The sequence below is a fragment of the Drosophila takahashii genome, chromosome 3L (genome assembly GCF_030179915.1).
Source record: "Drosophila takahashii strain IR98-3 E-12201 chromosome 3L, DtakHiC1v2, whole genome shotgun sequence".
In the NCBI taxonomy this organism is placed as follows: Eukaryota; Metazoa; Arthropoda; class Insecta; order Diptera; family Drosophilidae; genus Drosophila; species Drosophila takahashii.
In genome coordinates, this window is record NC_091680.1 from 31244711 (window position 1) to 31271972 (window position 27262).

Genomic DNA, 27262 nt, shown 5'->3' on the forward strand with positions numbered 1-27262 from the left:
ATGGAAGGACCTGTTTGACACTTATAGGCCCAAAACAATTAGCGTTCGCCGTTAGACTTTAAAATAGCAATTTGACTTCCCAATTTAGGCTCGTCATTGGGATTTTCTCCGCTTAGATATATATTTTTCCGACTCAAATGTATCAAAATTCAAGTATTTCTTTCAAATACATTTTTTCAAACATACTAAGGACACTAATAAGTGAGTTTCTCGTGTGTATCCAAATGAGCCCTAAGCCTAGCGGCGAACGCTAATTGTTTTGGGCCTATAAGTGTCAAACAGGTCCTTCCATAATTTTTTTTTTTTACTCCGCGATTAAGATTTGAGTTGATCTTCACATTCAAAAGGATAAATGAATTAAAAACTGAAAGGATTTTGAAATATAAATTAATTTTTGATTTAACTAAAGAAATTACCCATGGAAAGTGCATATTTTTTCGCAGATTCAGCTCATCCAGAGCTGTCGAAAGCTAATGATTATGAATTAAATGTGTCTTAACATTACCACAAAACAATATTGGAAGTCCACTTAACGAAAAAATGTTAGAAAACACAATATTTTTAGACGAAACTATGCCAAAAGTCCTTTCCAAGGGTCGGGAGTAGTTTTTACTTGGCAACAACAACAAAAGGCATTGTTTCCATATAAAGTTAACTTTAAATTGTTGTTAAACAAAAGGGTAGTCATGCCAAATTAAAAAAAAAATAGGTTTTACACATAGTGTAATTTATTCGATTTTTTTGTTAACTGGTTGAAATAAGCTGTGGCCTTTTTTTTGGGCTTTTTTTGTAATTAATTCATAAAAAATATTTGTAAAATATTTAAAAAATCATAAAATTATTATACACTAATGTGTATCCTCATAGATGTATTCTGCGTTCAAATTATTTTGATAACATGTTTTGTTTAGTTTTTATGGGCTGTTAAAGTTTTTGGTGTAGACTGGTTGAAATAAGCTGTGAGCCACTGTAGCTGACGACAATTTACTGGAATTGTTTTCCTGAAATGGGAGTCAAAGGGCATTTTGAGTATACTCGTGCAGGACTCTAATCTGTATCACCGGTTGTGTATCGTGTATTGTGCCGTACGATACTCGGCAGCACCCCTCGGTCAGTTGGGCGTGAGCTGTGGCCATGGCACTCCGCGCGAAAAAAGCCGAAAGAGCTGTTCGCGCCAACAGATCGTTTAATTTCGGGACGCAGTATCAAGCGGCAGTTTTCTCCGGGTTTCCATATCTCGCTCGCTTGCACTACCCTTCGCTCTCCGTCTCCAGCTCTCCCACAACTCTCCGCTCCGGAGTCTTTGAGCTAAGCTTCTACCAGTTAGTTCCTATTTACAAGTGTAATATTAAACAGCCGCAGGTCGTGCAAAACACCGTGTTTTCAATACTATGATTTCTTGTCTAAATCGAAAAGCAATCAAATCCGACGCAATGGCATTTAATATACAGGGGTGGTCAAAAGTATTTTCACCGATTTGAATGTTAGCTGTACTCATATTTTGAACTTATAATATAAACTTTTGGCACCTATAGAAAGAGCACTTAAATTCCGTTTAAATGACACAAAAATGTTCTTAACCCATTAAGAACCCTTTGAAAAGTGAGCAAATTTTGTGAAAGTCAAATTTTCAACTTTTTTCCTGGAGCTTAAAACAAAAATGCTTTGATGCAAAGTTTTTTCCCAAGCAAACTTAACAATAACTGCAAAAAATAAATATCAAAATATATTTTCTTGTATTTTTTATGATTGTTTGTGTAAAAATATATAATCCGCACATTTCAAATTCAAAGGGATCCCACCGAAATTGGCAGCTTTCTTTTCGTACTGTGTTTCCTGCTACGTGCATATATATCCATAAAAAAAATTTTAAGTGCCATTTTCTTAATCAGGAAGACGTACCTTACCGGAAAGCAAAGGTTTCATTCATGGTATATTTCATCGATTTTTTTTTGTAAACTGGTGTTATTTCGAATTCCAAATACAAAGGTTAAATTTCTATAAATTAACACCGGCAATTACATTGTGCAGTATACAACAAATATACACACATATATATATACACTAGCAGGGTCTGTAGCCCGCAGCTTCGCCTGCGGTAATTAAAATTAAAAATTAAGCATTGCTTTATCTTTGGTACTTATTTTAAATTTAAAAAATTCCTAATTTTTATTCTATAAACCGAGAAAAGATTTTATCAGAACTTTTTCCCTTGATATCCGTAAAAACAAAAATATTCTGTCCTTTGAAAACTACTTAAAAAAACATGCAACAATTCTACAATTCCATCCAGGCCAGTGTCCGCCTCAATCCCACACAGAATTTCGTCCTTCTCAGCGCAAATTTTCAACACTCCACTATGGGCAAAAAATTCGGAAGTGAGGCATTTTTACATTTTTTTGTTCTTTAGAATTACATAAATGACCTTCAGTGGTTATTTACAATACTTAAAGGAACCTAAAATCCATTTTCAAAGAATTTTTTTTGTCGTTTTTCGCTATTTTTTCCCTTAAGAAATTCGAAAGTTGGAAATAGGGTCACACGTTTACAAAAAGGGAAGAAAACCTTTGTAGTTTTCACACCTCGATTTCTTTGGCTATTGTAAGCCAACCAAAAAAGTTTAAATATGGATACAAAGAGTGAAGGATTGTTAAATAAATTATAAACACTGAATGTTTATTATATGTGTTGTTCCATTTGTTTAATGTGTTGTCGCTTAGTTTTTAGATGACAAATAAGAAATGTATTTTTGCTTTCTGTGGAGTGTAAGTTGTGAGTATAGGCAGGTAAAAATAGGAAGTTATAAACAAAATAATTGCTAATCGAACCCTATCAATACTTTTTGCGCGTTTTTGCACGTTTTACGTAAAACCTCCATGTTGTAGTTGCATTCGAGTTCTGTCACTACACATTGCTTAATGTTTGGATCGACAACAACCGGCAACAATCCGCTGTGATGGAATTTGTTTTGCAAACTATGAACGGAATCGAATTAAGCGATAGTCAGCACACAATAGTAAAAAAAAAAAATTAAGCAGATTGTTGCCTTTTTAGTCGTAATTTGCCCAAATGTCATAGAATAATAGACCGATTCAAGGAAAAACATTCCCTGTGGCTTTCGTCGAACATGAAAATTTCATTTTTGGAAAAGGGCTTACCAAGCGACAAACCTGGTCGCAAATGCCTAACTTCTAATCAGGCAGGACCACGATTAAAGCGTAAGGTGGCATCTCAATTGGCGAAAAAAAAAGAAAATTCGATGCCATTCTATTTGGCAAAAAATACCAAACAAGAAGATACTTCAGTTTTGTTGCGAAAGGCGTAAAATATGAAATATTTATTAACAAATACATTTTATTTAGATCCTTGCCTTTAGAAGTAAATATGCGGCGTTGGCGGTTGATGGAGACTTGGTCCAATTCAAAATTTAACAAAAACAGAAATTGTATTACAGTTACCAACACAAATAACATTTTCTTTAAATCCTTGCCTTCAAATGTATATATGCGGCGTGGGCGTAGGATGAAGATGTGGTCCGATTCAAAAAGCAACAAAAACCGAAATTACATCTTAGCCTTAAAAGTATATAACAAAAATTTTAGATTTGTATCTTTAAAACTGGAGTTTATGCCTCAAAGACTGAATATTGTGCACTCGTGAAACTCGGAAGTTGTCTACACTTAATCATATACAAAAATGTTCAGGCCAAAAGGGCGTTTAAATTCGGGATGCAGTGTGAAGCGGCAGTTTTCTCCAGATTTCCATATCTCGCTCGCTTGCACTGCCCTTCGCTCTCCCTCTCCAGCTCTCCCAAAACTTTCCACTCCGGAGTCCTTGAGTTAAGCTTCTACCAGTTAGTTCCTATTTACAAGTGTAATAATAAACAGCCGCAGGTCGTGCAAAACCCTGAAAGTTCTCCCGTGTTTTCAATACATTTTTCCGCGCGGATTTTCTCCGCATTTTTCCCTGGGATTCATCAAGCCATCCCCGCCTCAACAGAGCTTAACAACGTGTGACTAGTTTTCTGAAAATCTACAACTAAATGTTATTCAGTGCGTTGAAAACTTTAGACTGAAAAAAAATTAAACAAAGGGAAAACGCTATAGTCGAGTGTCTCGACTATGAGATACCATCTACTCAGATAACTAACTTTAAAACAAGAAATAACGCCTATTATTTGAACCATTTATAAAATACAATTCAAATTTTAATATAATTTTCGGAGGGACGGCGCCCGCCAGACGGAGTCAGTAGTACCTCGGCCATGCAAGGCATAAATGTAAGCGCTGACAGATTATAGCGCTAAGGGCATTTACGGGAGTGGCAATCGAAAGGTATTGACGGAGGAAATACATTTATATACTGGCCTATTAACGGCATCGCCGTCACAGATTTTCGCAGCTTGTGAGCATTTGAGTGAGCGTTGAGGCACCGCGGTGAAGCAAACTTTCGCTGCGTATGAACCCCTGGTATCTGAATGCCCAATCCCAACATTTTTTATAGTTTTGAAGATCTCAGCGTTCACACGGACGCACAGACGGACGGCTAGACCGATTCGGCTAGTGAAGCTGATCAAGAATATATTAACTTTATGGGGTCGGAAACACTTCCTTCTTCCAGTAACACTATACTTCATAACATTCCAGAAATAAGTACCTTGTATACACTGAAATTGATTCTCTTTCAATTTCTGTCCTTAGAAAAATTGACAACATATTCCAATTTTGTTCATCATAGTTAACTGGAAATGGACCGACTTCCTCTGGGTTAGCAATTACGAACATATTTCTGCTTGGCATGTTTGAAATTCGGATATTATTTGTCTTATTCATCCATATATATGGATAATAATTAAACAAGCTTAGGGTGTCTTGCCGTGATAACACAATAGGAATCCACCAAAGCATATTTTCCTGATCGGGTACATCGTGAGGCCTTTCCCGAAGATACACTTTTTGCTGTATATTTGCAGTTCCTGAATTGTAGTCTCTATTTATAGTGATAAGTGGCAGGCGGCCCAGCTTTAGCCAAGACTCTGCAATATCCAATATACTTAAGGCACTATCCAACACATTATCTTCTTTTGCTTGTTTGGAGAGTGCATTCCAAAGGTCAGAGCCATTATACGATAAAAATTTAAAATCAGTAATTAATCTCTGTATTCCGATTTTAAAAGTTTCCCCTCCTATGGTTAATTTAATCATTCGAATAATGAGCTCAATTTTAAAAGTCATTGACTCGTGTTTCATTCCTGTTATTCGCGAGTGGGGATACCTTTTGCTTAACTCATAGTACAATGAGTAAAGAATCGTCATGGGATATTTGCCATTGAACTCTAAGCCGCCATTTATCTAAAAAATACCAATTGGTCATATAATATATTAAAAAAATATATTAAAAAAAACTTACTTCAAACACGATTTCTGATGCTAGAAAACTGATTAGCGCTTTATTCACATTGGCGTCAGTCCACCAATAGGGAGTTATCCATAAACCAATCCACTGATAAATAAGTTCCCGAGCAATAGTGAAAACACCAGATTTCAATATTTCTGACTCTCTAAAATTAGTTTTGAATTCAATATTAAATAAATAATATAAAATAAACAACATACCTTAATATCAGTATACCCCATGTGCTAACGTATCGAACTGATGGTAAATCAGGTATAGCAACTACATCAACCTTTGAACTGGGCAATGGAGTACTAAAATAATTTTGTATTGTTGTATGTGCAACGTTAAGTTTGTTTTGGATGTCCTAAAACAAATAAAAAAACACACAATTTTTTTTTGAATAATAAAATATCAAATATAACACTAGTTTGCATAAAATATCCGATGTAATTAAGCTTTTAATACCCCTTACTCGTAGAGTAAAAGGGAATATTGTATTCGTCGGATAATATGTAACAGGGACACGGAAGCGTTTCCGAGCCTATAATTTTATCGCTGAGATTTCGGAAACTAAAAAAAGCTACAAAATCGGAATTAACCATACCGCGCCTTAAGGGACCTAATATAAGCCTGGGACCCACGTACAGATGGCCCGGCCACCCCCCTTTTTTTTCTTTAAGTGGACAGTATATATTTCATCAGTTAACGTGAATATACGGCGAAAAATGATAGCATTGACAAAATAAGTATGAGGTAAAATATTGGAAGCAGGGGGCTTTGCAACCAATGTGGTACTGTCCACATAAAGTCAAGAGAGAACGCTGACTATCAGATACCCGTTACTCAACTATCCCAGGTTTTGTATTTTTCGGAAACCTCATCATTTATACGGACGGACAGACAGACAGACAGACAGACAGACGGGCAGATGGACAGGCGGACATGTCTAGATCGACTATAAATACTTTATTGGGTCGGAAATATCCCCATCTCACTCGCAGGAGAGTTTGAATAATGAAAGTGTGAGATGGCATTAGTCGGAACGAGACAGCGATAAAAATAGAGCTTGACATTTATCGATATTTGGAAGTATAGATATCTTCGATATTTTATTGTTATCGTATCGATATTAATCATTTTAAAAGAAAGCTAAGACAAATTAATAAAAATTATTAAAATCCTAATGGCACGAATTCTCTAAAGCAGGGGTGCTTAGCCCTATTGTACGCGGGCACATTTGATTTTGTAAAGGCCTAAACAAAGCAGGCCTAGCGGCAGTATCTTATACTTCCTATGGATGCCGATTCTGTTTAGTGATTTTCATTTAATTGTGTTTGTAACAGGGTTCGGAAAATAACACACAAAGTACTAACAAATGTATAATACTTGAAAATGATTGATACGCACAGTATTCCTTGTGTATTAAACATGTATAAAATATCAAATAAAAACACCTCTTAACGAGGTAAAAAACTAGTGACGATCGCACCTTCAACATACAAAAGTTCTGATATCAACATTTGTGACGAAAAATTATTACACTCGTCATTAAATAGACTTTCTAATATTTTCTCATTCGGCCCGCCCTAGCAAACTATTCCAGCCTTTTTCCCTTCACAGGCATTTTCTATTGCAGCGTGCCGAATTTATTTTGGCTATAACTTTTGAACGGAGCGTCGGATTTTATCATATGACCCCTCATTCGACGGGTATTTTCAATAGGAACATTGCGAGGGGGCATTTATCCCCACCGGCCCCAACAGCTGCAAATTTCGAAACTTGCTCTTTTTTTTCTTTCACCGCTCTCTCTCCCAATCCAATTGGTTTTCTTAAAGTCTTGGTATGCAATCCTTTAAGTTTTTGCTTCTATATGCAATTTGTGTAAATGTTATAGTTAAAAAAATATGAACAAAAGACAATTTTTTAAAACTTTTTTTGTAGCTTTTTTTTATTTTTCTCAAAAACGGCCCTAATGATTTTCTTTAAAATTTTAAACTGTTTAGCCCTTAAGATTCCTTAAATTTTGGTATATAAAACATTACTGTAAAAAGTCACGTTTAAAAGTTATTTTTATACGAAAATAGCCACTTTTGCCAGCTCAAACAATTAACGCTCCCTGAGTATTGAATTTTGTGGGAGGGTATCCGAACTGTATTTTAGGGTCATGGAATCAGTAAATTTGCACTTTAGAAATCCATATAGGAATCTTTTGTTCTACGACTTTTGGAAAAAGCCGCTACTTTAGCGGGAAAAAGCTAAAAATAGCTAAATTTCGTTAGTTTGTACACTACTAAAGGTACCGACATGTGCTATAGCTCGTTTAAAGGGTATTTTGGAATACTTAAACGCCTTTTTAACTTAATTTGTTTGAATACAATGGCTTACAAATTAAGATTGACCAATTTAAATTTAAATGTATATATTAGCTCCTATGAAAGTAAATGTAAACAAACAAAAACTTCTGATCTATATCAATATTTGTCTTGATTAAAAAACGGTCAGTAGCAAATTCCACCCAAAACGGATTGACCTAAAAATCTAGAAAAATCACAGTAATTACTAAAATAATTAGGAGGGGTACTTTTTAGAACAAAAAACGACCCCAAAGTGCCCCAAAATTCGATTTGTTTTTTTTTAATTCTTTCTTTTGCCATTTCTCTGTTATAAATAAAATTAAAATGGTTTAAAAATGTGATGTTCATAATCTTATGGCATACCCGCAAATAACTGCATTTAAATTTCTTGGAGATTCAGCATCCTTAACCAAGTCCCCAATATTTTCAAATTTGGCTAACCTGATGTGACGTCACGCGTCCCCATATGTTTGTATGTATGTTCTGCTGGCGCATGTATGTATGTACATATGTATGTCCTGATGTCGCAATTTAAGTGTGACCGCGCATAGGGAAAATGAAAATACCACAGCCAAAAAAAATCGATTATATCGCAAATCTTTTCTTTTGCGCCTTTTTCTTAAGTAAACGTTAAATTTTAAAATATCGGTAGACCTTACAGAAATCCCATTAAGCTGAATTTTACAGTCGAAATTTTATAAGTTATAAGTTAAAAGCTAAAAGTCATTGATTATTCCTAATAACGAATAACAATAATAATAACAATATTAACTGTTATTTTTAAGTTGTAATTGTCTCCCAACGATTTCAATTTTATCACCGACTTCATCCCTTTTTAAATTGCTCGGGAAAGTGATTAAGATACTTTTTAAAATACTGTCCAAGTATAAAATCAAGTCTACGGCATCTAGATGAATCTGAAAAATGCGTAATAAACTTTAAAGCCGTTGCGCACCGACTAAAACTCATTATTTTTTACTTTTTCTTTCTTTTATGGATTAAGGATACAAAAAAGCCATATATGAAGGGGTGAGAGCATGGCCTTAGAAATTTCATACAAAATAAGTCCACCCTAATGCACACACACACGAACAAAATAAATATATCAAAAAAATGCGTACTTTACACACACAGCCATTGGATACATATATATATGCGTGTGTACGTTTGTGTGTGTGCATTGCAGCTGCCCACCGGGAAAATTCCTCTGGAAAATAACATATTTTCAAGAGGTTTCTCCATAGAAGCGGAAGGGACTAAACCTCATTCACCCCTTACATTTCTTCCATCTCTGGTTTCAAAATACACGGGGGTGACACAAAAAGTAAGGGGGAAATGAGGTTTCTATCTGGATCTCTGGCAGAAGAATGCAGGACAAAATCCACTGGTTTTTCGACTTCCCGCATTATAGATTTTCCACACGTACCCAGTTATGGTTTTCCTCCAATTGCAATATCTGTTTTTCTACACCCTCCCAGTTTTGGTTTTTCCAGACCCTCGCAGTTTTGGTTTTGCACTGCTTTGCAGTATCTGATTTTCCACAATAAAAATCATGTTTTTTGTAATATTTGTTTGTGTATTTATTAATAATATTTACAATCGAAGCATTGGAACTACAAATTTTTAATGGCTGAAGCATTCCCGGGTTTTGCTTGGCCGAATGCAGTACTTAGATATCCATTTCTTGTCTGTCTTCTGAAAATATCAAACATAATTTAGATATGAATGTAAGACCAGGAATAATAATAAGAGCAATTACCATTATTAGGACTCCGCACAAAATTAAAGGATCTCTCCAGAAATTATGTCTGGTTTGCCATGGCCGATCATTTACCCTCTGTTCAGTTGTTTTATGTCGGGTATCTATATCAAAAACTATGAGAAGAAAAAATAAAATATGACAAACGCAGGCGCAACACTTCTGGTCCCAAGAAGTCTCAGTCGGCCTGGCTGAAATAAATGTAATATTTTGATTAAGTTAAACAACTAAGTTAGTACTGAAGTACTATTTATACAACCATTTAATGAACACCTCACACCATTTACCACTGGTAAAGATTAAAAACATTTCAAGTGTCACTGAAATGCAGAATTTGTGTTGAAGATAGCATCCGGAGGCGTATATTTATAAATGGCGAAAATATCTGTGATACTAACCTTTGTAACGCTGAAATAAAGGTTATAAAAAGACAAAATTCATTTTATCACTCACCTTTTTATTGTTATTTAGATTAAAATTAACTATTTTCACTTTTTTTTTCACTTTTTCCAACAAATTTAAAAATGATGTGACCCTGCATTATATTCTTGATAATACCATACAAAATGCAGATAAATGTGGGGTAATTTTCTTTGTAAAGTTGGGTTACACTTTGGCGCCGAATAAATATTTAAACAATACTTTTCAGGGACCGTAATCATTAAAGGTTACGTATATTATAGGTATATTAGGCATTTTTCGTGTTATCAATACCACCAACACGAATTTTTATATTTTAACAACAGTTAAAAATGGCTTAGGCCACGATCTGACGATCAATTTATTTTATTTCACAGAAAATGTTTAAAAATGTAAAAAACAACAATAGTTTTCTTTGTAATTTAATGTAATTCATTGATAAATGTGATCAAATATTTTAATCGTCTTACCGTGGCTTTTCTCTATAATTTGGTTGAATCCCACATTCATCCTTATTATTATTTGAAAAATGTTGAGTAAAATTACATTATGATAATAATGTTATATAGTTTAATTTTTTTGATTAACAATTTTTAATATTTATTCTACGACTTTTAAAATTACTAAAAATTAAAACTAAATGTGAGAACAAGTCTTTTGGTTTTGGTGTAAATCATAGGATTTTTGAATATTATAAGTTGGTGATTTTTTTATTAAAAAATATTATAATCGTAGTGCCACAGAAATCACACAGCGCATAAATGGCCTGATATTGATGCTACTCAGAAACCCACCCTCATTTAGCGCTCAGAAATTATCTATCCCTACACCGCCGCCTGCAAAAAGGAACAGGATTTCAAGAACACAAAAACCAACTTCTCACATTCCCGCTGGGTGACTAAGGAATTGAGATTCGCTCAAATTCAAATTCAAGATAATACTGATATCCTTTTGCTAAAAGATTATTTCATTTACATTTTCACAACATACTTACTAAAGACATTTTGTAACCGATTTTTGTGAACTAAAATTCAAATCGCATTGATAATATTAAAATAACATTAAATATTTAAGCCAATTGATTCTCTTGCTCTTTATTACACGTGCTCATATTGTTTAAACAAATTCAAATGTTTAAACAATTTGATTCACGGCTTCCCCGCCCACCTGCCTTCCCTATCTAAATTACTATAAAATTCAACCCCTAAAATACGGTCAGTAGCAAATTCCACCCAGAACGGATTGACCTAAAAATCTAAAAAAATCAAATTAATTCGGAAATAATTAAGCGCACAGTGTGACGTAGAGATTTAAACAAAAAACGACCCCAAAGTGCCCCTAAAATCGATTTGTTTTTTTTTTTTAATTCTTTCTTTTGCCATTTCTCTGTTATAAATGTTGTTAAAATGGTTTAAAAATGTGATGTTCATAATCTTGTGGCATACCCGCAAATAACTACATTTAAATTTCTTGGAGATTCAGCATCCTTAAGCAAGTCCCCAATATTTTCAAAATTGGATAACCTAATGTTTGTATGTATGTTCTGCTGGCGCATGTATGCCCAGCGGGAATGTGAGAAGTCGGTTTTTGTGTTCTTGAAATCCTGTTCCTTTTTGCAGGCGGCGGTGTGGGGTTAGATAATTTCTGAGCGTTAAATGGGGTTGGGTTTCTGAGTAGCATCGCTATCAGGCCACCTATGCGCTGTGTGATTTCTATGGCACTACGATTATAATTCTTTTAACAAAAAAATCACCAACTTATAATATTCAAAAATCCTATGATTTACACCAAAACCAAAAGACTTGTTCTCACATTTAGTTTTAATTTTTAGTATTTTTAAAATTCAAAGAAAAAATATTAATAATTGTTAATCAAAAAAATTAAACTCATAATGTCTATAATGATAATATTATTTTATTTTACTCAACATTTTTCAAATAATAATAAGAATGAATGTGGGATTCAACCAAATTATAGAGAAAAGCCACGGTAAGACGATTAAAATATTTGATCACATTTAACAAGGAATTACATTAAATTGCAAAGAAAACTTTTGTTGTTTTTAACATTTTTAAACATTTTCTGTGAAATAAAATAATTTGATCGTCAGATCGTGGCCTAAGCCATTTTTAAGTGTTGTTAAAATATAAAAATTCGTGTTGGTGGTATTGATAACACGAAAAATGCCTAATATACCTAAAATATACGTAACATTTAATGATTACGGTCCCTGAAAAGTATTGTTTAAACGAAATGTTTATTCGGTGCCAAAGTGTGACCAGCTTTACAACGAAATTTACACCAAACTTATCTGCATTTTGTATGGTATTATCAAGAATATAATGCAGGGTCACATCGTTTTTAAATTAGTTGGAAAAAGTGAAAAAAAGTGAAAATAGTTAATTTTAATCTAAAAAGCAATAAAAAGGTGAGTGATAAAATAAATTTTGTCTTTTTATAATCTTTATTTCAGCGTTACAAAGGTTAGTGTCACAGATATTTTCGCCATTAATAAATATACGCCTCCGGATGCTATCTTCAACACAAATTCTGCATTTCAGTGACACTTGAAATGTTTTTAATCTTTACCAGTGGTAAATGGTGTGAGGTGTTCATTAAATGGTTGCATAAATAGTACTTTAGTACTAACTTAGTTATTTAACTTAATCAAAATATTACATTTATTTCAGCCAGGCCGACTGAGACTTCTTGGGACCAGAAGTGTTGCGCCTGCGTTTGTCATATTTTATTTTTTCTTCTCATAGTTTTTTATATATTTACCCGACATAAAACAACTGAACAGAGGGTAAATGATCGGCCATGGCAAACCAGGCATAATTTCTGGAGAGATCCTTTAATTTTGTGCGGAGACCTAATAATGGTAGTAACTCTTATTATTACTCCTTGTCTTACATTCATATCTAAATTATTTTTGATATTTTCAGAAGACAGACAAGAAATGGATATCTAAGAACTGCATTCGGCCAAGCAAAACCCGGGAATGCTTCAGGCATTAAAAATTTGTAGTTCCAATGCTTCGATTGTAAATATTATTAATAAATACACAAACAAATATTACAAAAAACACGATTTTTATTGTGGAAAATCAGATACTGCAAAGCAGTGCAAAACCAAAACTGCGAGGGTCTAGAAAAACCAAAACTGGGAGGGTGTAGAAAAGCAGATATTGCAAGTGGAGGAAAACCATAACTGGGTACGTGTGGAAAATCTATAATGCGGGAAGTCGAAAAACCAGTGGATTTTGTCCTGCATTCTTCTGCCAGAGATCCAGATAGAAACCTCATTTCCCCCTTACTTTTTGTGTCACCCCCGTGTATTTTGAAACCAGAGATGGAAGAAATGTAAGGGGTGAATGAGGTTTTGTTCCTTCCGGTGGGTGTATGTGCATTAGGGTGGACTTCTTTAAGGTCAACTGAGCTCAGCATCTTAAATGGTAGGTTTCTGTGTCCAATAAATTTATGCGAAAACAGAAAAATTTTATTTCATCGTTTAGGCGGTGCGCAATGGCCTTAAAGTTTCGCTAAAAATTAAGTGTAAAACTAGGAATTTACCCCATTCCATTTCTTGTCAGATTTTAACATGTCAACTTTTTGGTTTCGCTCGAATAAAAGAGTCAAGTAGAAATATATTTCATGAATATTAACAGTTGGAAGTAGCCTAGCCAGTAGAGCTTCTGTCTCCGAACACAAAGGACCGAGTTCGATCCCCGACTCACCATTTTTTTTTTGTGACTCACAATGAAATAGAGATTCCATTTTACAATTTTAAAGATTAACTTCCACTTTTGCGTTCGCCAATAAAAATTTTCGTCAAAGAAGAAAACTCTTATTTTTCAGAGACCGTTATATTTATAAGTTGTACTCTAAAAGTCCTTGACTATTCGTTATTATTGTTATTTTTAAGTTGTAATTGTCTCCCAGGGACTCGAATTTTATCAACGACTTCATCCCTTGTTAAAAAGCTCGGGAAAGTGATTAAGATACTTTTTAAAATACTGTCAAAGTATAAAATTAAGTCTACGGCATCTAGATGAATCTGAAATATGCGTAATAAACTTTAAAGCCGTTGCGCACCGCCTAAAACTAATTATTTTTTACTTTTTCTTTCTTTAATGGATTAAGGATACAAAAAGGCCATATATGAAGGGGTGAGAGCATGACCTTAGAAATTTCATACAAAATAAGTCCACCCTAATGTGCATATGTTTGTCCTGCTGTCGCAATTTAAGTGGGACCGCGCAAGGGGAAAATGAAAATACCACAGCCAAAAAAAAATCGATTATATCGCAAATCTTAAGTAAACGTTAAATTTTAAAATATCGGTAGACCTTACAGAAATCCCATTAAGCTGAATTTTACAGTAGAAATTTTCCTTAAAATTGCTTCTGTTTTTTTAAATGCAAAAGACCGATCAGCAAACTATTTATTAGTTTTCAAATGTTGAGTTATTGACAAACTTTGGATTTGTAAAAAACAAAAACAAACAATGATTTGCTCTGCTATGTACACTAGGGTGGACTTATTTTGTATGAAATTTCTAAGGCCATGCTCTCACCCCTTCATATATAGCATTTTTGTATCCTTAATCCATTAAAGAAAGAAAAAGTAAAAAATTATTAGTTTTAGGCGGTGCGCAACGGCTTTAAAGTTTATTACGCAAATTTCAGATTCATCTAGATGCCGTAGACTTAATTTTATACTTTGACAGTATTTTAAAAAGTATCTTAATCACTTTCCCGAGCTTTTTAACAAGGGATGAAGTCGTTGATAAAATTCGAGTCCCTGGGAGACAATTACAACTTAAAAATAACAATAATAACGAATAATCAAGGACTTTTAGAGTACAACTTATAAATATTACGGTCTCTGAAAAATAAGAGTCGATATCGTTGTATCCTAAGCCAGCATTTCTTTGAGGAAAATTTTTATTGGCGAACGCAAAAGTGATAGTTAATCTTTAAAATTGTAAAAAATAGAATCTCTATTTCATTGTGAGTCACAAAAAAAAATGGTAAGTCGGGGATCGAACTCGATCCTCTTTGTTTGAAGACAGAAGCTCTACTGGCTAGGCTACGTCCAACTGTTAATATTCATGAAATACATTTCTACTTGACTCTTTTATTCGAGCGAAACCAAAAAGTTGACATGTTAAAATCTGACAAGAAATGGAATGGGGTAAATTCCTAGTTTTACACTTAATTTGTAGCGAAACTTTAGGGCCATTGCGCACCGCCTAAACGATGAAATAAAATTTTTCTGTTTTTGCATAAATTTATTGGACACAGAAACCTACCATTTAAGATGCTGAGCTTAGTTGACCTTAAAGAAGTCCACCCTAATGTACACACACACGCACAAAATAAATATATCAAAAAAATGCGTATTTTACACACACAGCCATTAGGTACATATGTATATGCGTGTGTACGTTTGTGTGTGTGCATTGCAGCTGACTAAGGAATTGAGATTCGCTCAAATTCCAATTCAAGATAATACTGATATCCTTTTGCTAAAAGAATATTTCATTTACATTTCCAAAACATATTTACATAAGACATTTTGTAACCGATTTTTGTGAACTAAAATTCGAATCGCATTGATAATATTAAAAGAACATTAAATATTCATGTAATGGTCGAAATTTTGGGACAAATCAAAAGTAGTGATTTACTGCGCTATGTGTGTGACATTTTTGTCACCTGCGCCGTAAACGTTGGCTTTACGAGTTCGTGAGTCGAACTTTCTAGACGAATACAGAATTGCAGCCAACTTCATTTACTTTCCAAGAAAAAGCTCTATGCCCCTATATAAAGCCCTTCCAGTGGCCATTCGTTCTCTTTTGCTGATCGACCAAAACCCAAAGTGTAAGGCGGTTTGAGAAAATAAAAGAAGTATAGAAAACGAGTGAAACCATATTTAAAACATCAACTATAAGAACAAACAACCCTTTCGATCGCAAAAGAATTTTTCATCGATATTCACGGCGCCCGTGGATCCTCTTCCCAGCGCGCAAGCGTAAAAGTGGAAAAAAGAGCCGAACACGCGGTTGAAGAAAATTCATAACCGTGCGGCATCAACCGCCGTGAATATTAGTCTTATTGGAAAAACCTAACATATCTTACAATAATCGCAAAAGGTAAACAAACCACCCCTTATTTTCTACTTGGCTTTCACAAAACCTAACCCAACCTCAAACAAAAATTGTTCTAGCGTGTTGTTTTGGCCCTCACTGAGCCTCACTTTGTTGTGACAATCTTATGGCCAACTGGGGAAAAAGGAAGTGACCACCCCGCAAGACGTGAGACCAAGTTCCGGGGAGTCTACTATTCATCCGCCAGGAGAATTTTAGGGGAACCACGTGCCACGCACCCACATCCCGCATCAGTAGAAGAAGTTGGATCACAATACTATATCTTCCTGAGGGAAAACCTCAATTCGAGTGTGTTCCCTGACGGGAGGCCAGGTTCCGTGGAATATACGGGAATCACTTTTTCTCTACATGCATTGTGTACACCAGCAGTGGAAAATTTTGTTTTCAAGTTCTGTGTTTGTAAAAGCCTACCCAAAAGCTTAGATAACTATAGGTGTGGAAGTACCGCTCAGTAGCCTAATACAAACCCCGAAATTGAAAACCAAAACAAAACCCGAATATAACTACGCATGCAAAATAAAAAAAAAATAGAACAGTTCAGACAGCAAATGAAAATCAACAGGTTAAGATAAGCTGGTTAAAACTGGCCAAACAAAACAAAAATAACTATTAAAACATAAAATAAGTAACTAAAAAACCAACAAATTAAAACATTGAATTGCACACCACGACATCATCTCATCATCAGCAACGGAAGGCCTTTCAGCGCGGATGGAATTGATGTAAGTTAAACAGTACTACAAAAATAAGATTACATTTACTGTAGCACGATTACGTAACTCAACGATACTGCTGAATGAAGAAAGGGACAGTATTCCCATGAATGGGATAGTTGTTTAATGTTTTTGCGATGCAGTTATTCATAGCTGTCCAATTATACCGTTAAGTTACGTAATCCTGATACTCTAGTTGATTTGCGCTTGCCAATGAATTGAAATCTGCCAAATATGAAGTCAACATATATAAAATTACAACCAACAAATATTATATGCTATATCTAATTTACAATGAGCCCTAAATACCTCCACACTTATTAACTAACTTAAGACAACAGAAACATACGAATTCTAAAAGACAGTTTTGGTTTCGCTTATAAATAATTATAGATATTTGTCCCTCGCTTAATTAAATTGAATTGCATAAATGAAGAACTACCTAGATGCTGCCTTTTGAATAAAATTTAAATATACAAACAAAATGATCTGCTAAAGTTTTAAGAAATTCCGGTTGACATGGGGACTTAAAATATCGCAATAGCTGTTATTAGGGGGCCTCCAAGCGACATTAAATTGAGAGACCATAGGTAGGGATGGGTATTGACAGCGTGGATCGAATACCACCATAGATCACGCATCTTAGTGATTGTTGCGCATTAAAAGTATTAGTTCCTATACATTGTAGTTTATCGTCCGCTATTTTCCTGTTCGTTCTCTTATCGGAACATTCGTTCTATTGATTGATTAGAAGGGATCCTTAATTTAATTGTGTGATGAGAGTCGAAGAAGAATCAATTTAACACCCACCCCACACCGAAAGAGCTACGGTACTAAAGGATCCCACCCGCGATTCCAATCTCGATTCTGAGTACGTTTTCTAGAAAACTTTTGGGTTCTAGGAAACTTCTTTCGTTCCGACGTTACATAATTTTTGGCGCCCAACTTTAGGGGCAAGGCTTTAAAGAAGAAAATAAAAATTTCTCTATTATTATTGTCCAGGCCACTCAAGCCGGAAACAATAGCTAGAGATAAAGAAGGTCTTTGCATTCCCATTTTCGAGTTGTATAAGATAGTGCTGAATATTGATGAGGATTATAATAATTCAGGTAGAGAATTTCTACAATATTCCTATTGATTATTTTAGTAAATTCACCATCTACATCAATACCACATTTTATCAATTCTAGCTCGTTTGCTTTCATGGCACTTGGCAACTTCAGTTCTTCATAGAAAATAAACAATAACCTGTAAATACTGGTACGGTTCTTTAGGATTCTAGCGTATTTGACTAAGATTGAATACCTAGCCAAGAGTAAAATAGCAAACTTTTCAGGTATTACTTATTTGAATTTAGGAGCAGAGGTCTGAGGCCATACATAGAAAAGGACGGTTTTTGTAAGCTTTTTGAGATAAGATTAATGATGGACGGTTGTAGGAAATATTGAAATTTCTGCATGTGGAATATTGATACCAAACCGTACGTGTTTATCGGACTTAAAGAAATATTTAAGCCTCCTTTTAACCTTGATAGTTTCAATAATCCAAAATAATTATATACTTTTAATAAACAACTCACTAATTAACTTGCGATAAGTTAAGTCTCCTACCATTGTCACCGGAAAAACTAAGAAAAAATAAAATATAACAATGCCTATAGAACACAGCCCGCAAAACCGGGACGAAAACGGCACAGACGCCGTTATCGCAGCAGGAAATAATTGTCTGATATGTTGTCAGGTTATGCTAGACACAGAACAATGCCTTTTGACTAATTGTCAACATATTTTCCACAAGACGTGCTTAGATAACTGGTTGGCTACTCATGAAGAGTGTCCAAACTGTGTGCAACCTATTAACACACGAGTTCTAAAGCCTGTTGTTGGAAGGGGTTCACCCAGCAGACTAGAAGTGGCAACAACTTCACAAGCTGCGGCGACTCCAATAGTTTCCATAGGGGATCCCAATCAAAGAATTACACGGAATTATGCGAGGAGTCATCCTGAGGTACAGCTACAAAATGGCATACCAAATATACCCACACAAGAACAGCCAAATTTGCATAGACTAGACACTACTCAAAGCACTAATTATGCAGATCCTGGGCAAGGTCGGAGGCGAAGAGGTCGTCCAGCCCGTCAAAACAATTCTCAGCCTAGAAACGATCCCGATTACCACGCAATACAGAATATGATCGAAGAAACTGTGAACCGAGTTATGTCGAACTTAAGGATTAGATCTCAGTCAAACATTGAAGGGTCACCTCTACAACCTGTCCCCATTCCAGCCCAACCTTTGGTATCCACGAGTAGTTCGATTAGAAACCCAGGAAAAGTCGCAGATATTATGCAAAAATGGAATATTCAGTTGGATGGAGGTCCAGGGGGTATTACGGTGGAGCAATTCATTTACAGAGTTAAAACTCTCACTGATGCTACTATAGATAGTGACTTTCCGGCAATGTGCAAACACCTGCATATTCTAATGACAGGTCAAGCAAGAGACTGGTTTTGGAGGTATCATAGTCAAGTATTACACATAGATTGGTCCGAATTCTGTATAGCCCTTAGGCTACAATATAAAGACTTCACGTCAGATTTTGTGAGCAAAGAACGTATTCGATCAAGAAAACAGAAACACGGAGAGCCGTTCGCTCTCTTTTACGACGCCGTTGTGTCACTACTTGACAAGAGCTCAGTTAAGATGGATGATGAAGAGGTATTAGAAATTCTTAAAAACAATCTTTTGCCTGAAAGCCGCCAACAGTTACTATACCAGCCAATCCATTCAGTTAGTCACTTACGAAAGCTAGTACAGATGCAAGAGTCTCTTGCCAAAGAACTCAACTACAAATCAGAATCGGCTGCCAAAGTTAGACCTATAGCTTACCGACGGCAGCTATACGCAGTAGAGGAATCCAACGACGAAACTGAGGAGGAACCCTTTCTTGAATCTGAAGTAGCTGCCTTTCGGCAAGGATCTTCCAAGTTTATTTGTTGGAATTGTGATGTTGAAGGCCACAGCTGGGAAAATTGTCTTGCAGATCGACGTGTCTTTTGTTATGGTTGCGGGGCAGTTAACGTTTACAAGCCGCAATGCAAAACTTGTCTCAATCGCCAGTCGGAAAACCGCGCGAGGGGAGCAACCAACAACAAAAAGTTGCTCCCGAAATCTTAAGGAAGATTATAGGAAGTGATTCCTCGATAAAGGGTGAAAATTTAAAACCTTCAAATGCAAATTTCCAAGACCCAGTAGCCGAAGAACGTGGACTTCGATTTAAACCATACCACGAGAGATTAGCTAGATATTTAGAGATTAAAAATGAAATTTTCAAGGAAGAACCACGAATTAGTAGAAATAAACGAAATACAGTAAGAATTAGAAATTATTATCAACAAATAAAAAAAGATCGTAAGCTACTAGTATCAGCAATTTTCAGTAAATCCGATATGCGTAGCTACGTAGAAGTCAGTTTTCTAAGTTTTACTGAATATGGCCTTTTAGATACGGGATCCAATGTCAGTTGCATCGGATCTACATTAGCATCAGAACAGTTTAGCAAGTATGTTGAATATAAGCCTATTAAATCGAGCGTTAAAACCGCCGATGGTAGTCCTCACAAAGTAACTGGTGTATTAAACGTTCTAGTCCAGTACCAAGACAAGGCTCAGCGCATGCAGCTCTATATCATCCCGTCAATAAAACAAAAACTGATTCTTGGTGTGGATTTTTGGAAGTTATTTCAACTGGCACCCAATATTATCAGTGCATTAGAAGTAGATCCTACCACTACAAGTGAAAATCAGAGCACATTCTTTCCGCTAACTAATGTTCAGCAGCAACAGCTAGAGGTTGTTAAGCAGCTTTTTCCCAATAGTTCACAAGGTCTGGGGCGAACTACGTTGATTAAGCACCATATAGACACCGAAAATGCTCCACCAGTAAAACAACGGTTTTATCCAGTAAGTCCAGCAGTTGAAAAATTGTTATTTGCTGAAATCGATCGTATGCTGGCTCTCGATGTGATAGAACCCTCGACCAGCGCTTGGAGTTCTCCAATGAGACTCGTCGTTAAGCCGAATAAAATTCGTTTATGTCTCGATGCGCGAAAACTCAATGCGGCAACTAAAAAGGATGCTTATCCGCTGCCGAGCATTGACGGCATATGTGCCCGTTTACCAAAAGCCAATATTATATCCAAGCTGGACTTAAAAGACGCTTTTTGGCAAATCGAGTTGACCGAACAGGCGAAGCCTTTGACGGTATTTACAGTACCTGGGAGGCCGTTATACCAATTTAAGGTAATGCCATTTGGTTTGTGTAACGCCCCTTCCACAATGTGCCGCTTAATGGATAGTATAATCCCTCCTGATTTACGCCACTGCGTTTTCGGCTACCTTGATGACGTCTGTATCGTGTCTGATGATTTCTCTTCGCATTTAGCCGTTTTAGTTCGTTTAGCTGAAGAGTTTAGGAAAGCTAATTTGATGCTTAATATTGACAAGAGCCATTTTTGCGTAACAAGTGTGAATTATTTGGGCTACGTGATAGGTAGTGGTGGAATCTGCACTGACCCATCTAAAATCTCGTGTATCCTTAACTGGCCTCCGCCAAAGAATCTAAAACAGCTACGCGGATTTTTAGGTATTTGTGGTTGGTATAGGCGTTTTATACACAATTTTTCAACGCTCACGTTCCCTATTACCGAAGTCTTGTCGACAAAGAAAAAATTTGTTTGGACGGAGGAGGCACAAATAGCGATGGACAAATTAAAGACGCTGTTGACATCGGCACCTATACTGCAAAACCCTGATTTTGACCGAAAGTTTTACCTTCACTGCGACGCCAGTGATTATGGGATTGGTGCGGTTCTGATTCAGCTGTCCGACGAAATGGAAGAAAAACCAATAGCCTTTATGTCGAAAAAGTTAACCCGAGCCCAAAGGAACTACAGCGTAACCGAACGAGAAGCGTTGGCTGTGCTTGTCGGAATAGAGAAGTTTAGATGCTATCTTGAGTTACAAGAGTTCGAGGTCGTCACAGACCATTCCAGTCTATTATGGCTTCGTCGTCAGCAAAATGTCTCTGGCAGGTTAGCTCGTTGGATTTTCCGACTTGATCAATATAAGTTTACTATCTCTCACCGAAAAGGAAAAGAACATGTCGTACCTGACGCATTATCGCGAATGTGTTCGGATGAGTTAGCTGAATTAGAAATAGGGCCCATTATTGACTTGCAGTCAGAAGCATTTGCAGATGATGACTATAAGTCGTTAAAAGCTAAAATAACCGAGAACCCCAAAAAATTCCCAGATATTAAAATTGTAGAGCCCTTCGTGTATATAAGAACAGAACATGCTACTGGAATCCCGGTGCAGGAAGATCATTCGTGGAAACTCTGGATTACTAAGCAGCTTCGAGTCGACGCTCTCAAACAAGCCCATGACAGCATAGTTTCTTCTCACGGCGGGGTCCAAAAAACAATCGAACGGCTTAGACGAAATCTATATTGGCCAGGCCTAGCCACCGATGTAAGAAATTACATTCGACAATGCGACATTTGCAAAACAACAAAAGCTCCGAATTGTGCACTTCGCGCACCCATAGGGGCGCATATGCCAACTTGCAGACCATTTCAACGGCTTTACATTGACTTGTTAGGTCCATACCCCCGTAGCAAAGATGGTCATATCGGCCTTCTTATAGTGTTAGACCACTTCAGTAAATATCACTGGTTACAACCATTGAAAAAGTTCACTTCTGCTGCTATTCAGGATTATTTGCTTAAAACCATCTTCCACGGATTCGGGGTGCCAGAGCTTATAGTCAGTGACAATGGTTCGCAATTTAAGGCAAACGATTTCAACGCGTTTCTCACTGAGTTAGGCATTCGTCACATTTATACTGCACTGTATTCCCCCCAATCAAACGCAGCGGAGCGAGTAAATAGATCCCTGTTAGCAGCCATTAGGTCATATCTGAAGAACGATCAAAGGGAGTGGGACAGAAATCTTTCTTCTATATCTTGTTCATTAAGATCCGCGTGTCATCAGTCTATTGGCTTCTCTCCATATAGGGCACTATTCGGCATCGATATGATCACTCACGGGGCGGACTATCAGCTGCTTAAGCAGCTAAATTTACTGGAAGAGCCCATTGTTCCCTTGGCAAGAGCAGACAACTTAGCACTCCTACGAAAGGAAATCCAGAACAATATTAGACAGGCTTACGAGAGAAATTCTAAGCAGTATAATTTGCGCTGCAAGCCCGTTACCTATAAAGAAGGGCAAGAAGTGTTTAGACGAAATTTTGCACAAAGTAAATTTGCTGCAAATTTTAACGCAAAGTTGGGACCGCAGTTCGTTAAGTGTCGCGTACGTCGAAAGCTAGGTAATTGTTACTATCTACTGGAGGATTTACAAGGCAAAGAGGTGGGAACTTTTCATTCAAAAGACATTAGATGCTAATTCCCGCTAATCTTCCGTCGATTGGTGGTAGATTATCGGGTGGTGTAATGGTCGAAATTTTGGGACAAATCAAAAGTAGTGATTTACTGCGCTATGTGTGACATTTTTGTCACCTGCGCCGTAAACGTTGGCTTTACGAGTTCGTGAGTCGAACTTTCTAGACGAATACAGAATTGCAGCCAACTTCATTTACTTTCCAAGAAAAAGCTCTATGCCCCTATATAAAGCCCTTCCAGTGGCCATTCGTTCTCTTTTGCTGATCGACCAAAACCCAAAGTGTAAGGCGGTTTGAGAAAATAAAAGAAGAATAGAAAACGAGTGAAACCATATTTAAAACATCAACTATAAGAACAAACAACCCTTTCGATCGCAAAAGAATTTTTCATCGATATTCACGGCGCCCGTGGATCCTCTTCCCAGCGCGCAAGCGTAAAAGTGGAAAAAAGAGCCGAACACGCGGTTGAAGAAAATTCATAACCGTGCGGCATCAACCGCCGTGAATATTAGTCTTATTGGAAAAACCTAACATATCTTACAATAATCGCAAAAGGTAAACAAACCACCCCTTATTTTCTACTTGGCTTTCACAAAACCTAACCCAACCTCAAACAAAAATTGTTCTAGCGTGTTGTTTTGGCCCTCACTGAGCCTCACTTTGTTGTGACAATCTTATGGCCAACTGGGGAAAAAGGAAGTGACCACCCCGCAAGACGTGAGACCAAGTTCCGGGGAGTCTACTATTCATCCGCCAGGAGAATTTTAGGGGAACCACGTGCCACGCACCCACATCCCGCATCAGTAGAAGAAGTTGGATCACAATACTATATCTTCCTGAGGGAAAACCTCAATTCGAGTGTGTTCCCTGACGGGAGGCCAGGTTCCGTGGAATATACGGGAATCACTTTTTCTCTACATGCATTGTGTACACCAGCAGTGGAAAATTTTGTTTTCAAGTTCTGTGTTTGTAAAAGCCTACCCAAAAGCTTAGATAACTATAGGTGTTTAAGTACCGCTCAGTAGCCTAATACAAACCCCGAAATTGAAAACCAAAACAAAACCCGAATATAACTACGCATGCAAAATAAAAAAAAAATTGAACAGTTCAGACAGCAAATGAAAATCAACAGGTTAAGATAAGCTGGTTAAAACTTGCCAAACAAAACAAAAATAACTATTAAAACATAAAATAAGTAACTAAAAAACCAACAAATTAAAACATTGAATTGCACACCACGACATCATCTCATCATCAGCAACGGAAGGCCTTTCAGCGCGGATGGAATTGATGTAAGTTAAACAGTACTACAAAAATAAGATTACATTTACTGTAGCACGATTACGTAACTCAGCGATACTGCTGAATGAAGAAAGGGACAGTATTCCCATGAATGGGATAGTTGTTTAATGTTTTTGCGATGCAGTTATTCATAGCTGTCCAATTATACCGTTAAGTTACGTAATCCTGATACTCTAGTTGATTTGCGCTTGCCAATGAATTGAAATCTGCCAAATATGAAGTCAACATATATAAAATTACAACAAACAAATATTATATGCTATATCTAATTTACAATGAGCCCTAAATACCTCCACACTTATTAACTAACTTAAGACAACAGAAACATACGAATTCTAAAAGACAGTTTTGGTTTCGCTTATAAATAATTATAGATATTTGTCCCTCGCTTAATTAAATTGAATTGCATAAATGAAGAACTACCTAGATGCTGCCTTTTGAATAAAATTTAAATATACAAACAAAATGATCTGCTAAAGTTTTAAGAAATTCCGGTTGACATGGGGACTTAACATATCGCAATAGCTGTTATTAGGGGGCCTCCAAGCGACATTAAATTGAGAGACCATAGGTAGGGATGGGTATTGACAGCGTGGATCGAATACCACCATAGATCACGCATCTTAGTGATTGTTGCGCATTAAAAGTATTAGTTCCTATACATTGTAGTTTATCGTCCGCTATTTTCCTGTTCGTTCTCTTATCGGAACATTCGTTCTATTGATTGATTAGAAGGGATCCTTAATTTAATTGTGTGATGAGAGTCGAAGAAGAATCAATTTAACACCCACCCCACACCGAAAGAGCTACGGTACTAAAGGATCCCACCCGCGATTCCAATCTCGATTCTGAGTACGTTTTCTAGAAAACTTTTGGGTTCTAGGAAACTTCTTTCGTTCCGACGTTACATTCAAACCAATTGATTCTCTTGCTCTTTATTACACGTGCTCATATTGTTTAAACAAATTCAAATGTTTAAACAATTTGATTCACGGCTTCCCCGCCCACCTGCCTTCCCTATTATTAATATAATTCTAATCATGGTGAAAAATTAATGTGAAAACAAAAATACTGAAACAAAATATCAATGATAAAATGCAGTAATTTGGAATTGCCTTTCTTGATGTCTTTTCTTAAATTAGTCAAATACATAAAGCAAAACATTGCTCCGCATATTTGTTTCCCTTATAATAGTTGTCTACTGTGGATACCTTCCAAAAACCCCCCGGTAGCAAATTCGCTAAGAGTATTTGGTTTGTACTTACCCATGTGCATAAAATTAGCTTTGCTACATTCTAAGGTAACTAATTAATTATCAAGAATTAAAATCTTTACAATGAGTAAACATAACTCGGTTTAAATAGTTAAAAAATTGCATCTTTAAAAAACAAAAAATAGAAATAGAAAATAGAAATAGAAAATGTAGAACGAGGTAGCAAGGCCAATATCAACAGGATTTGTTTTAAGGGACCGATGAAATAAAAATAAGCCTAAAATGATCCTATCTCTGGCATTCATTTTTTTAAAATAAGAATTGGAGACATTAATTTTTTTTTAACTGTCGAAGGATAAACATCCCATCACATTTTGAAGCGGTTGTAACATTTCAAGGCGAACTTAAATTAAAAATTCCCTCAAATTTTTTAAATTTTAATCAAAATTAATATATTGATTGTTGGAGAGCTATGTAAAACTTTTAGCAATTTTTTTTAAGGATACAAGTTTTTTTTCCAGAGTTAAACGCTAATCGATTTGGAATTGAATTACAAACTTAACGCGGCGTGATAATCCATATTTTAGCAGTTTTTTGCTTTGTTTTCGATAAAGTACTGCTTTGAAATTCATATTTTTGCACTCTTAATTCATACAAAAAAATGCATAAATTTATCTGGGTAAGAGCGAGACAGCAATAGTCAAAACTCTCCGAAATTGAAAAAGAGTTTAATATTTTTAACATGTAAATTTAATCAAATTCGTATCCTATCTATTTTTTTCTTAAAGAAATTTTTTTCAAATGATGTTTCTAGGCTTTAATGGCAATGGATTGGGAATTTTACTACATGCTCAACGCAGTATGACATTCTATATTTAAATAATATGTTTTGGACAAAATACTAATGTTTTGAATGAAATTAGTGTAAGGATTTGTGTCAAAAAAGGAATCTGTTTGTTTCTGTTTTGTCCATCTGTTAACTTATGCAAACAATCCATAATAATTTTAAAAAGATTTTAGAAAGACACATGTTTTTTTAAGTAGTTTTCAAAGGACAAAATATTTTTGTTTTTACGGATATCAAGGGAAAAAGTTCTGATAAAATCTTTTCTCGGTTTATTCCTAATTTTTTAAATTTAAAATAAGTACCAAAGATAAAGCAATGCTTAATTTTCAATTTTAATTTCCGCAGGCGAAGCTGCGGGCTACAGACCCTGCTAGTATTAAATAAAAACACCTCTTAACGAGGTAAAAAACTAGTGACGATCGCACCTTCAACATACAAAAGCTCTGATAACAACATTTGTGACGAAAAATTACTACACTCGTCATTAAATAGACTTTCTAATTTTTTCTCATTCGGCACGCTGCAATAAAAAATGCCTGTGAAGGGAAAAAGGCTGGAATAGTTTGCTAGGGTGGGCTATAATTCCGCTGTGCCTTATTCAGTTTGGCTGACATGTAAGCGATC

At 35.8% G+C, this 27262-nt stretch overlaps 1 protein-coding gene and 1 long non-coding RNA gene across 4 annotated transcripts in view; one reads left to right on the forward strand and one right to left on the reverse strand.

Annotated features, from left to right (window-relative positions):
- LOC108069518 (aminopeptidase N) overlaps positions 1-27262 on the reverse strand; it is a 502889-nt gene that overhangs the window by 212915 nt on the left and 262712 nt on the right. For all 3 annotated transcript variants that reach the window (XM_070214353.1, XM_044392629.1, XM_044392633.2), the window contains 3 exons: positions 5616-5761; positions 5410-5560; positions 4657-5351 (listed from right to left, as the gene is read on the reverse strand). In XM_070214353.1, coding sequence (XP_070070454.1) covers positions 4657-5351; positions 5410-5560; positions 5616-5761 — 992 coding nt within the window. The remainder of the gene's footprint in view (positions 1-4656; positions 5352-5409; positions 5561-5615; positions 5762-27262) is intronic.
- Positions 12274-12953, forward strand: LOC138912877 (uncharacterized). The gene is made up of 3 exons (XR_011418429.1): positions 12274-12358; positions 12621-12811; positions 12876-12953. It is a non-coding gene; the product is annotated as an uncharacterized lncRNA (long non-coding RNA).